The sequence below is a fragment of the Euleptes europaea genome, chromosome 4 (assembly GCF_029931775.1).
Source record: "Euleptes europaea isolate rEulEur1 chromosome 4, rEulEur1.hap1, whole genome shotgun sequence".
Classification (NCBI taxonomy): Eukaryota; Metazoa; Chordata; class Lepidosauria; order Squamata; family Sphaerodactylidae; genus Euleptes; species Euleptes europaea.
The window spans coordinates 3,359,271-3,371,642 of record NC_079315.1 but is presented as its reverse complement, the minus strand read 5'-3'; the positions used below and the strand labels follow the sequence as shown (position 1 = coordinate 3,371,642).

General features: G+C 51.7%; 1 protein-coding gene across 37 annotated transcripts in view; it reads right to left on the bottom strand.

The window, feature by feature from the left end:
• CAMK2G (calcium/calmodulin dependent protein kinase II gamma) overlaps positions 1-12,098 on the bottom strand; it is a 177,014-nt gene extending 164,916 nt beyond the window's left edge. For all 37 annotated transcript variants that reach the window (XM_056849143.1, XM_056849152.1, XM_056849150.1 and 34 more), the window contains exons 1-2: positions 12,014-12,098; positions 10,166-10,260 (exon numbers count right to left, since the gene is read on the bottom strand). In XM_056849143.1, coding sequence (XP_056705121.1) covers positions 10,166-10,260; positions 12,014-12,078 — 160 coding nt within the window. In that variant the 5' untranslated portion in view covers positions 12,079-12,098. The remainder of the gene's footprint in view (positions 1-10,165; positions 10,261-12,013) is intronic.
• Between the last annotated feature and the right edge of the window lie 274 nt (positions 12,099-12,372).

Below are 12,372 nucleotides of genomic sequence, written 5' to 3'. Positions count from 1 at the left end.
AACTCTTACTGTAAAAAAATTCCCCTAATATCCAGCCGGTACCTTTCCGCCCACAATTTAAAACCATTATTGCAAGTCCTGTCCTCTGCTGCCGAAGGGAACAGCTCCCTGCCCTCCTCTAAGTGACAGCCCTTCAAATACTTAAGGAGAACAATCATGTCCCCCACCCCTCAATCTTGAACAAAGGCAACTCCCAGCTAGAGAGACAGAAAAACAACCAGTCACACAAAGGCTAGATTTCCAGTCAAAACTGCAAGCCCCGTTGGCTGGGTATAGTGTAGTGGTTAGAGTGTCGGACTAGAATTTGGGAAACCTTGGGGCCAAACCCCTACTCTGCCACGACGGCTCACTGGAAGGCCTTGGGCCAGTCACACATGCTCAGCCTAACCAACCTCATAGGGTTGTTGTGAGAATTCAGTGGAGAAGTGAATGAAGGAGAAGTAAAGGCTTTAAGAGGGGAGTGGACACATTCATGGAGGAGAGGGCTATCCATGGCTACTAGTCAAAATGGCTACTAGTCATGATGCACACCTGTTCTCTCCAGGATCAGAGGAGCACACCTGTTCTATTAGGTGCTGTGGAGCACAGGCAGGATAAATGCTGCTGCAGTCGTCTTGCTTGTGGGCTTCCTAGACGCACCTGGTTGGCCAACGTGTCAACAGACTGTTGGACTTGATGAGCCTGGGTCTGATCCAGCAGGGTCTTCCTTATGTTCTTAACAGTGGAAGCCCTCAAGAATTTATATTAGAAGCAACAGTGAAAAACCCATCCCGCTTTAGACCAGACAGTGTCAACAAGATGGTGTGATGGTATCATGCTTCCAACAAATGATCCACTCAGTAAAAAAAAATCTGGAAACCTTGGGGGCAAAACACATGGCAATGATTATATGCTACTCAAACACCATCACGTCCCTTATAGATACTGTATTATTTATTTGACTTTTTTTTTTGTCCCATCCATTCTCCAAGGAGTTGGGGTGGCGTACATATTCCCCTCCGCTCCATTTCATCTCAAACCCACACTGTGGGATAGATTAAGCCAAGAGGGTGCGACTGGCCCAAACTCACCCAGGAAGGGTCTACAGCAGGGGTGTAGAATTCAATTGTTACGAGGGCCAGATATGACATAAATGTCACTTGGTTGGGCAGGGCCAAGCCTTGCCGGCCTAGATTGAGAATGGTTGGGGTGGCTGCCTCAGCTGACTCGCGGGCCGCATAAGAGCGCTCAAGGGGCCGGATCCGGCCCTCGGGCTTTATGTTTGACACCCCTGGTCTACAGTATCTTATTTTAATTTGAGGGTTCCCAGCTGGGGTCCAACGCAACATCCAGACCCCCTACACCAGGGGTGTCAAACATTAGGAAGAACTTTCTAACGGTTAGAGCAGTTCCTCAGTGGAACAGGCTTCACGGGGAGGTGGTGAGCTCTCCTTCCCTGGAGGTTTTTAAGCAGAGGCTAGATGGCCATCTGTCACCAATGCTGGCTCTATGACCTTAGGCAGTTCATGAGAGGGAGGGCATCTTTGCCATCTTCTGTGCATGGAGTAGGGGTCATTGGGTGTGTGTGGGGGGAGGTAGTTGTGAATTTCCTGCATTGTGCAGGGGGTTGGACTAGGTAACCCTGGTGGTCCCTTCCAACTCTATGATTCTATAAGGCCGGATCCAGCCCCTTGAGAGCTCTTATCCAGCCTGCGAGCCAAAGGAGTCAGCCACCCCACCTCCACAGCCCCACAGAGAAGCGCCTCCGATCCGGGGACTGGGGGGCCTCTCCTTGGTGCCAACTGACAGCTCCATCCCCTTATCTGGCACGGCTTCTGCTCCACTACCCTCAGGCAGCATTCTAATATTTAGTCATACCCTCCGTTTGCACGGCTGCCCTGCGACACCGCAGAAACTAAACACCTCTCCAGCAGCCGTCACCGAGAGCTATATCTGATCCCTCAAGCTCGGCCAGATTCCGGTGGCTTCCAGCACAGGTTCCTTATTCGACACCGAGATTCCCGGCGGGGGCCGCAAAGGCTTTTCGGGCCTTGGACGCTTCCCTGCGTTATCCCCCTGCAGTCCCACGCACCCTGTCTGTTTTTAAAATTTTTTAAAAAGAAGCTGCATCCTGAACAGATTCTGAAAGACAGCGAGTTGAGCTGGGCTGTGGTCACCAGCCAAAGAAAATCCTTATGCCATTGGCTTGGACGGGCCAAATCCCGCCTGTCCTGGCCGTTCGCGACGATTTTCAAGCTCATTAGATTTGCCCTCTACTCTCCTGCCAAGAGCTGGTGGGCCGTGCTTTGCCGCAGCTCAACAGCTGTCCGGGCGGTTAGGATCTTTTTTGCGAGCGCATTATCTGATGGTTTTGGATACCATGACAACTGATTGACAGATATTTATTTCCCCGAACCCGGCAGTTTTGATGCTGATATCCCAGCCTGTATATTTGCCAAGGGCGGGTTTAGGCAACCTTTTTTAGGTTCTTATCTTTGCAGCTCCCACACGGTGGAGGTCCACGTGGCAGCAAGTTGAACAACAAGGGTTTCAACTGCAGATGCATACGGTTCGGCAAATTGAACTACAGAATACTTAAATTGTGGAACTCCCTGCCCCAGGATGTGGTGATGGCTGCCAACTTGGAAGGCTTTAAGAGGGGAGTGGATAATGCTGCTGCAGTTGTCTTGTTTGGGGGCTTCCTAGAGACCCCTGGTTGGCCACTGTGTGAACAGACTGCTGGACTTGATGGGCCTGGGTCTGTTCCAGCAGGGCTTTTCTTATGTTCTTATGAAGTGGAAGGCTTTAAGAAGGGAGTGGACATGTTCATGGAGGAGAGGGCTATCCATGGCTACTAGTCAAAATGGATACTAGTCATGATGCATGCCTATTCTCTCCAGGATCAGGAGAGCATGCCTGTTATATTAGGTGCTGTGGAACACAAGCAGGGTAATGATGCCTGTGTAGTCTTGCTTATGGGCTTCCTAGAGGCACCTGGTTGGCCGCCGTGTGAACAGACTGCTGGACTTGATGGGCCTTGGTCTGATCCAGCAGGGCTTATTCTTATGTTCTTTTGATGCATACCTATTCTCCCCAGGATCAGAGGAGCAGGCCTATTATATTAGGTGCTGTGGAACACAGGCAGGTTAATGCTGCTGCAGTGGTCTTGCTTGTGGCCTTCCTAAAGGCCACTGTGTGAACAGACTGCTGGACTTGATGGACCTTGGTCTGATCCAGCAGGGCCTTTCTTATGTTTGCTGCTCCTACACAGTGGAGATCCACATGGTAGCAAGTTGAACAACAAGGGTGTCAACTGCAGATGAATACAGTTCGGCAAGCTGAACTCCAGCACCCCTCTCGTCCTACTCTTCTTCTTTCCCCAGCTCCAATTCACGTGACGAACACACGAGCCAGCTACAATTATGATTCCGCTTTCCTCCATGATATTGTAGTGTAAGCTAAACGTTACGGTAGTAATTGCAGTTGATTGGAATGTTTTTTTCTTTTCAAATTCCCATTTATAATACCCACCACCTCTCCGTTTCCTCTGCGTCCATGCCCTGGGCAGCTACGGCTCCCGACTGTTTGCCCTGAACTGCAGTGGGGGTTCCTCTGAACTCTTTTATTTATTCATATCATCTTGAGAACCCACAGGTCCTCAAGGCAGCAAAAAAGAGGAGTTAAAATATAAAACCGATTTCCTTCCAAATTCAGAATGCTGTCTAAAAACAACAAGCGCGTGGCATAAACAAGCAGCCGCCCTGTTTCAACCCGATCTGGATGTTCTTCCAGAAAAAGAAAATCATGATGTGGAAGTGGAAGGGCCTACAGACACTGCCCCAATCTTACCACCTGGGGAAGGAATTCCACATAAAATCATAGAGTTGGAAGGGATCCCCAGGGTCATCTAGTCCAACCCCCAGCACAATGCAGAAAATTCACAACTACCTCCCCCGCCCCCATAGACCCCTACTCCATGCCCAGAAGATGGCCAAGGTGCCCTCCTTTCTCATGATCTGCCTCAGGTCATAGAATCAGCATTGCAAACAGATGGCCATCTAGCCTCTGCTTAAAAATTTCCAGGAAAGGAGAGCCCACCACTTCCCGAAGGAAGCCTGTTCCACTGAGGAACCGCTCTAATGGTTAGAACATTCTTCCTAATGTCTAGAGAGAAACTCTTTTGATTTAATTTCAACCCGATGGTTCTGGTCCGACCTTCTGGGGCAACAGAAAACAACTCGGCACCCTCCTCTCTATGACAGCCCTTCAAGTACTCGAAGATGGTTATCATATCACCTCTCAGTCTTCTCCTCTTCAGGCTAAACATACCCAGCTCCTTCAACCTTTCCTCATAGGACTTGGTCTCCAAACCCCGCACCATCTTTGTTGTCCTCCTCTGGACACGTTCCAGCTTGTCTACATTTTTCTTAAATTGCAGTGCCCAAAACTGAACACTGTACTCTAGGTGAGGTCTAAGAAGAGCAGAGTAAAGCGATACCAGCACTTCGCATGTTCTGGGCACTATACTTCTATTGATGCAGGGAAAGATCGCATGTGCCTTTTGATGTGGAAGCAGGGCCTACAGGCACTGCCCCAATCTTACCACCTGGGGAGGGAATTCCACATTCTGGAGGCAGTGTGCAAAAAGTCCCGTGTCCCCCCTGGTCCCAGCCAACCTAGCACTAGTTAAGGCTTAGCCCTGCAGGGAGACCCCGGGCACTGGTCTCAGAGCCTAGAGAGGTTGCTATGGGTGGAGGCAATCTTTCCAGTGCTCTGGAGCCATAGCATTTAGGACCTGGATGGTCAAAATCACACTCTGAATTCAGCCTAGAAAATAAACTGGGGGCCAGCACAAGTGAAATAACACTGGCTTGAGCAGATCGGTGTGTCTGTAGAGGTTCAGGTGTCAGACAAGGATTTGGGAAACCCAGGTTCGAATCCCCACTCTGCTGGGTGACCTTGGGCCAGTCACATGCTGTCAGCCTTGACCCTGGCTAGTATTTGGATGGGAGTCCTCCAAGGAACGTCAAGGTTACTACGCAGAGGCAGGCAATGGTCAACCACCTCTGAACGTCTCCTGCCTCGAAAACCCTACAGGGTCACCATAAGTCAGCTGTGACTGGATGGAAAAAAATTAAAGCTGGCCTCCTTAGAGCTTGAACAAAGAAGAAGAAGAGTTGGTTTTTATATGCCAATATTCTCCACCTTTTAAGGAGAATCAAACCGACTTACAACACCTTCCCTTCCTCTCCCCACATCAAACACACCTTGTGTGGTTGGTGGGGCTGAGAGAGTCCGGAGAAAACTGTGACTAGCCCAAGGTCACCCAGCTGGCTTCATGTGGAGGAGTGCGGAAACCAACTCGGTTCTCCATATTAGACTCTGCTACTCGTGTGGAGGAGTGGGGGAATCAAACCCGGTTCACCAGATTAGAGTCCACTGCTCTTAACCACCACACCACGCTGGCTCTCATCTTCCCCCACCCCATCCCAGGACATTTACACAGTCAAGGTGGGCACCCCACAAATTTCCACACCATCAGCCTCTCTCTAAAGTTGGAACCACCCTGACAAGAACCAACGTGCTCCGTGAGCTATCAGTTGTTCACTTGACTGCCAACCTGGAAGGCTTTAAGAGGGGAGTGGACATGTTCGTGGAGGAGAGGGGTATTCATGGCTACTAGTCAAAATGGATACTAGTCATGATGCACACCTATTCTTTCCAGGATCAGAGGAGCATGCCGAATATCTTAGGTGCTGTGGAACACAGGCAGGACAATGCTGCTGCAGCAGTCTTACTTGTGGTCTTCCTAGAGGCACCTGGTTGGCCACTGTGTGGACAGACTGCTGGGCTTGATGGGCCTGGGTCTGGTCCAGCAGGGCCTTTCTTATGTTCTTGACAGAAACGTATCCTCTCTCCCCCAGAACCACGTATAAAAATCAAGCTCTTTCCATCATTTCTTTTTCAAACATTCCCAATGTCACCCTGCGTAGTGCATTAATTCCCCAACAGGCCTCTCTGCAAACTCACTTGAACCCCATCAAACCGGCAGCTGTGGACAAGAGTTCCCAAAATGCACAGGGGACAGCCACCGCTTCAGTCTGCGAAGCGAGTCCGTCACCTCTGCACGCAAGATCTCTCACACACGAACGGCTTATCGAGAGTTCTGGTCTCTTTCCGGCCTTTCCTCTTCTCACACTGAGCAGTGGAATAAAGAGACCCTTTAACGCAAACCTCTATCCCCTGCTCTTCTCCCAGATTTCTAAAGCAAGCCTTGATTCTATTCCTCTGTCGCTGGCGCCCATGACGGCTCCATTCAGTTGAAGGACCACGCTGTTCTTCAAATTATCTCTCACTTATGTCACTGCCTTAAAACTACCAGGACCTTCTTCCTCTTTCCTCTTTTAAATCAGACACCCACAGCTACACATCTAAGCAGTTAGGTACTCTTTTATAGTTACTCCTACCTTAGGCGTATCCCTTACAAAGCCAGGGAAAGAAGGGAAGGGAAGGACTGCAACATAATATTGCTATTGGCGGACTTAATCATCACTTCAGAGGTCTTTCAAACGTACCAGCGGAAGACGGCCAACTATGTGCAAAGGGAAACTGAGGCCACAAGGGCAGTCTTTGCTTCAGCCTCACAGAGGCTGTCAAGCTTCTGCCCTCCCGCCTCTGCATGCCCAGAGTTCCAATCTCGCTCTTTTGCCTTCTTCTCCTGCCTAGTTTTCAAACTTCCTCCAGGATCAGAGGAGCATGCCTATTATATTAGGTGCTGGGGAACACAGGCAGGACAATGCTGCTGCAGCCGTCTTGCTTGGGGGCTTCCCCCCCCCAAAAAAAACAAGTTCCAAGTGCTTCACATACATTTTCACAATAATTCTTACAACGGCCCTGTTAGATGGGCCACATGTATATTATTTTGCTGACTGAAGACTATGAAGAGTTGGTTTTTATACCCCACTTTTCTCTACCTTTAAGGAGTCTCAAAGAGGCTTACAATCCCCTTCCCTTCCCCTCCCCACAACAGACACCTTGTGAGTTAGATGGGGCTGAGAGAGTTTGGAGAGAACTGTGACTAGCCCAAGGTCACCCAGCAGGCTTCATGTGGAGGAGTGGAGAATCGAACTCAGTTCTCCAGATTAGAGTCAGCCACTCATACAGAGGAGGGGGGAATCAAACCTGGTTCTCCAGATCAGAGTGTGCAGCTCTTAACCACTACAGCACGTTGGCTCTAAGAACATCAGCTAGCCAAAGGTTACTAAGTTTGAAGGTGGAAAACTCAGCAAAGCGACCAGTATGGAGTCTGCTGCCCCTGCTTAAAGGCCTAGAAAATTGCTTCTTTCATAAGCAAAGCAACTTTGGGGGCAGAAGTCCAGGCTCCCAACTCATGAGCTCAACAGGGCTTTTCCAAAGCAGGCTGCACCTATGTATTTGAACGACATGTTTCCATCTTAAAGGGGGATGGAGCAAAATAGCCTGAAATCCAGATTCTAAAATTACGTAACCTAACCAACACTTTCTGAGCAGAAATGCGGAACCCCTGCATGAAGCAAATGCAACAAAGACAGCAACAGGAAACAGAATCATAGAGTTGGAAGGGACCACCAGGGTCATCTAGTCCAATCCCCTGTAAAATGCAGGAATTTCACAACTATCTCCCCCCCACACCCCAAGTGACCCCTACTCCATGCCCAGAAGATGAGCAAGGTGCCCTCCCTCTCATGGCCATAGAATCAGCATTGCTGACAGATGGCCATCTAGTCTCTGCTTAAAAACCTCCAGGGATGGAGAGCTCACCACCTCCCGAGGAAGCCTGTTCCACCGAAGAACCGCTCTAACGGTTAGAAAATTCTTCCTAGTGTCTAGAGAGAAACTCTTTTGATTTAATTTCAACCCGTTGGTTCTGGTCTGACCTTCTGGGGCAACAGAAAACAACTCGGCACCCTCCTCTATACAACAGCCCTTCGAGTACTTGAAGATGGTTATCATATCCCCTCTCAGACTTCTCCTCTTCAGGCTAAACATACCCAGCTCCTTCAACCTTTCCTCATAGGATTTGGTCTCCAGACCCCCTCACCATACATCACATACATCTTTCCCAGAGATAACTTGGAGGTAACTGTTTAACTCAAGAGGAAGAACACATTCCTTTCATCATTCAGAACCGAATTGGCCCTATGAACAGTATAATTAAAGTAAAGTAGAACACACCCTTTCAACCAAACTAAGGAAAAGTCCGGCGGCGCGTTAAAGAATCTCATCCAATGGTAGCAGAACTTCAAAACGCCTGTTTTAATATCTCAGGATCAAACTTGCCGAGAGTACATACGCCGTCGTCCATTCGAACCTGGTTGTTGACAGAGCAGGCATGAGCTTGGCGTAAATGAAGCAGCCACTTCTACCCTTCGAGCGATCAACAGCGGAGACAGGCGCCAAGGCCAGCAATGACCGCTCCTCGAAAAGCATGACCTGCCTGCCAATGATCCACGCTCGGATCACATCCGAGTTAGACTACTATAATGCGCTCTACGTGGGGCTGCCTTTGAAAATGGTTCGGAAGCGTCAATTGGTCCAAAATGCGGTGGCCGGGCTACTGTCAGGGGTTGGTGCCAAGGATCATATCACCCCACGCTGAAAGGTCTGCCCTGGTTACCCATCTGTTTCGGGGTGCAATTTAAAGGGCTGGTTCTTGACAGGTACCCAATAGACCATGTCCCCTCTTCCACGGACGATTCAGCAGACCAGCTTTGCCTCTCAAGCCACATGAACATATTAAGCTGCCTTATACTGAATCAGACCCTGGGTCCATCAAAGTCAGTATTGTCTACTCAGACCGGCAGCGGCTCTCCAGGGTCTCAGGCAGGGGTCTTTCAACATCACCTACCTGCCTAGTCCCTTTCACTGGAGATGCCGGGGATTGAACCTGGGACCTTCTTTATGCCAAACAGATGCTCTGCCACTGAGCTATGGCCCTCTCTGTGTGCACCCACCTTCAGAGGCAAGGTGGGTGGCAACTGCAGACAGGGCATTTTCTGTGTTGGCACCTCGCCTCTGGAATGCGCCACCCCTTGATGCTCACCTAATGCCCTCTTTAGGTGCCAGGCCAAAACACTCCTTTTTACCCAGGCTTTACTTAGAAGGTTTATCTTATCAGCTCTTTAATGGCCTGCTGCTGTATTATGGATAGTTTTTATGCCTCTTCCGTCTAACGTCTCATACTATTTCAATGGGTTGCGCTACTTATACTGAGCTTTTTAAACTGTAAGCTGCCTCAAACTGGTTTCTCTGAAGATGCAGCATAGAAACGCTCTAAATAAATAAATCAGGGCCACTTTCCCAGTTACGTCTTCCAACAGAGATCTGAAAGCGAAGGTTTCTTGGAGCCCTTCACGTGTCACGTGGCTGGCCATTTCTTCCCAAGATGGAGACGCATCTCCATGTTGGGGCGAGTGGGAGATGATAGGCCATGTGAACTAGGCTGCATCTAAGACACAAGACATCATATCCATAAGAACTGCCAAAAACAAATAGGAACCCACAAGCGCCAGACGGAAGGTGTCTTGTTGCTCAGAATTAGAACTCTGATCGACCCTTCCACCACAATACTCGCCCACGTACAATTCCATCTCGCCGGTTCTAAGGAAGACCAGTTCCTAAGTTGATTGTTAAAAGGCCCAGATGTGCTCTCAAGAGCAGAGCATGCCCAGATGCTAAGGAGTCGAGCTGGTGACAGTACGTGCCAGGTTTGGAACCAACCCGATCCTATGCCAGTTTGCTCAGAAAGAAGCCCAACCAATTTCAATGTCTTACTCCACAAACAAGCTGCCCTGCCACAGTTTCACACTACAGAAATCCACGCCCCTCGATACGAGCACCGACAGATCTTGGAATCGACCCACAAGTAGCAGCAGTAGATCCATAACAGACACCACTGGGGAAAGGGAGACCAATACTCCAGGGCCTGTGAATGTTTCAGCCCATAAAACAGGGACATTCACGTTTTCTTTCCTTCTGCTTTCCGAAAGCTACCTATTCCAGAAACAGATCTAAATGGAAACAAACGTTACCCTACGTTATATAAAAAGTGGCACTCCACACCACACGAATTAAGAACTTAACTGCTCGTTCCCCCATCCCAGTTACGCAAGACAGCGCGATCCGGAACAACGTTTTGGACGCTCACCTCTGGCCGACAGCTTCTTGGTGTTGATTATCTTGGCAGCGTATTCCTGGGAAGCGGATTTTTTCACACACCTGCGGACTACGGAGAAGGCTCCCCTGGAACAGAGAAGAAAGGCCGGACCTGTGAAACTGAGCTTAAGAAGAATCATTTTGCGAAACGAGAAGGCGTCGTGAGCACCCAGTGCTTCTACGAGCTAAAAACCAGAAAGCTGAGGACAGGAAAAAGAGCTTTTTCAAAAAAGAGAGATGTGCAAAAGACCGGGGGCGGAGGCTGCTGGTGAAAAATACCGGTAAATTCGGGGTCTTCTCAAAGGATAGAGCAACCAAGGGGCCGGGCCTCTCAGCTCTGGCATCCGCCCCGCAACCACAATGTCTCGGACAGGATGGTTGCTGCATCTTATTACCTCCGTCCATAAAATGGGGCAAAACTTTTAACCAGCCGGTGGCAGAAGCAAGGCGGCTTTTTGGCCTCCCTCGTCTGCCACACAACTGGACGTCGCATGCTTGTATCGATGCGACTTGGACAAGGGCTGCGTAACAGCAAAAAAATTTTTTAAGGGAAGCGGGGCGGGTGGGGAGATACATTGGCAAGAGAAGTTATAAGGGAAAGCTCCCCCCACCCCCAGTGAGCCAAGGAGGCTTGGGAACAGGTTAGGAAAAAGTCAACGGAGAGGCAGGATCCATGCAGGAGATCCACTCAAGGGGAGAGCATGCCTGAACTGCAAAACCAGCCCGGATCCCTGGAAGCAACCCCTGCCCCCCAAGAGAGGTGGTCTGCCTGATGCAGGGCAAGGGACCGCTCCCCTCTCCGTCCTTCTCTCCCCCCCCCCATTCCTAGCCCCTGTTAGCAAGAAGCACATCCTCAGGGGGCAGAGTTGGGCTGGAAAGCTATTTTGGGGAGGGGCCGTGGCTCAGTGGCAGAGCATCTGCTTGGCATGCAGAAGGTCCCAGGTTCAATCCCTGGCATCTCCAGTGAAAGGGACCAGGCAAGTAGGTGATGTGAATGACCTCTGCCTGAGACCCTGGAGAGCCGCTGCCGGTCTGAGTAGACAATACTGACTTTGATGGGCCGAGGGTCTGATTCAGTAGAAGGCAGCTTCATGTATTCAGATAGCGAGTTTGGGGAAGGGCTGTGGCTCAGCGGCAGAGCATCAAGCAGAAGGTCCTGGGTTCCATCCCCGGCATCTCCAGTTAAAGGGACCAGGCTAGTAGGTGATGTGAAAGACCCCTGCCTGAGACCCTGGAGAGCCGCTGCCAGTCTGAGCAGACAATACTGCCTTTGATGGAGCGAGGGTCCGATTCCGTAGAAGGCAGCTTCGTGTGTTCAAAGGCAAGAATTGGGATGGGGAGGGGGCACAGAGGAGGGAACCAGAGAAGCGGGGGCTGGCGCAAGAAAGGAGGAGGGATGCCAGGGGACGGCGGCACCTGCGCCTAACCCACCCCCCAATTTCTCCATCCCCTCCTGACGGCTGATGGGCATCTCCCCAGAATGGGGGGGGGGCGATATCTAGCCAGTGCTGTAATAGTGGGGGGGGGGGCAGCAGCGGGAGCCTCCCTTGCTGCGAGCCCAACGCAGCCTCTGCTATAATGCAGAAATCGGGCGGGCAAGAGGGAGGGGAGAGAAGAGGCCGGGCGCCTGGAAGGGGCGGGCGGGCGTGCGGGCGAGCGCCTCCAGGCCGGCGGGAGCAGCGGCGGCCCCACTGCGGACTGCGGCTCCGTCCGCCCCGGGCCCCCTTGGCCCGAGCGGCCCCAGCAGAGGCAGCCCTACCCCAGCACGTGGGGACGCGTCCCGCGGGGCTGGCGGGGCAGGGGGCCGTCGGGGGTGGGTGGGTTGTGGGGGGGCCCGTACTTGCCGAGCTCCTCGTAGAGCTGGTACTCGTCGGTGAAGCGGGTGCACGTCGCCGGGGTGGCCATGTTCGCGCTCCGGAAGGCGGAAAAGGGCCGGGGCTCAGCGGCGGAGGCGCCTGGGCCGGGGGGGCATGGGGCTGGCCCGGGGGGCCGCGAGGAGGGCGCTGCCCGCAGCCGCCGCCGCCCGTCCGCCCGTCCGTCCGCCCGCCGCTCGCTCGCGCCTCTCCGCCCCGTCCGCGCGCTCCACTGCGCACAGTCACCGCTCGCCTCGGAGACGGGAGGGAGGGGAGGGGAGGCGGGGAGGGGAGGGGAGGGGGAGGGAAGGCGGCCAGCAGCACCGCGAGATCTTCGCAGACGCCT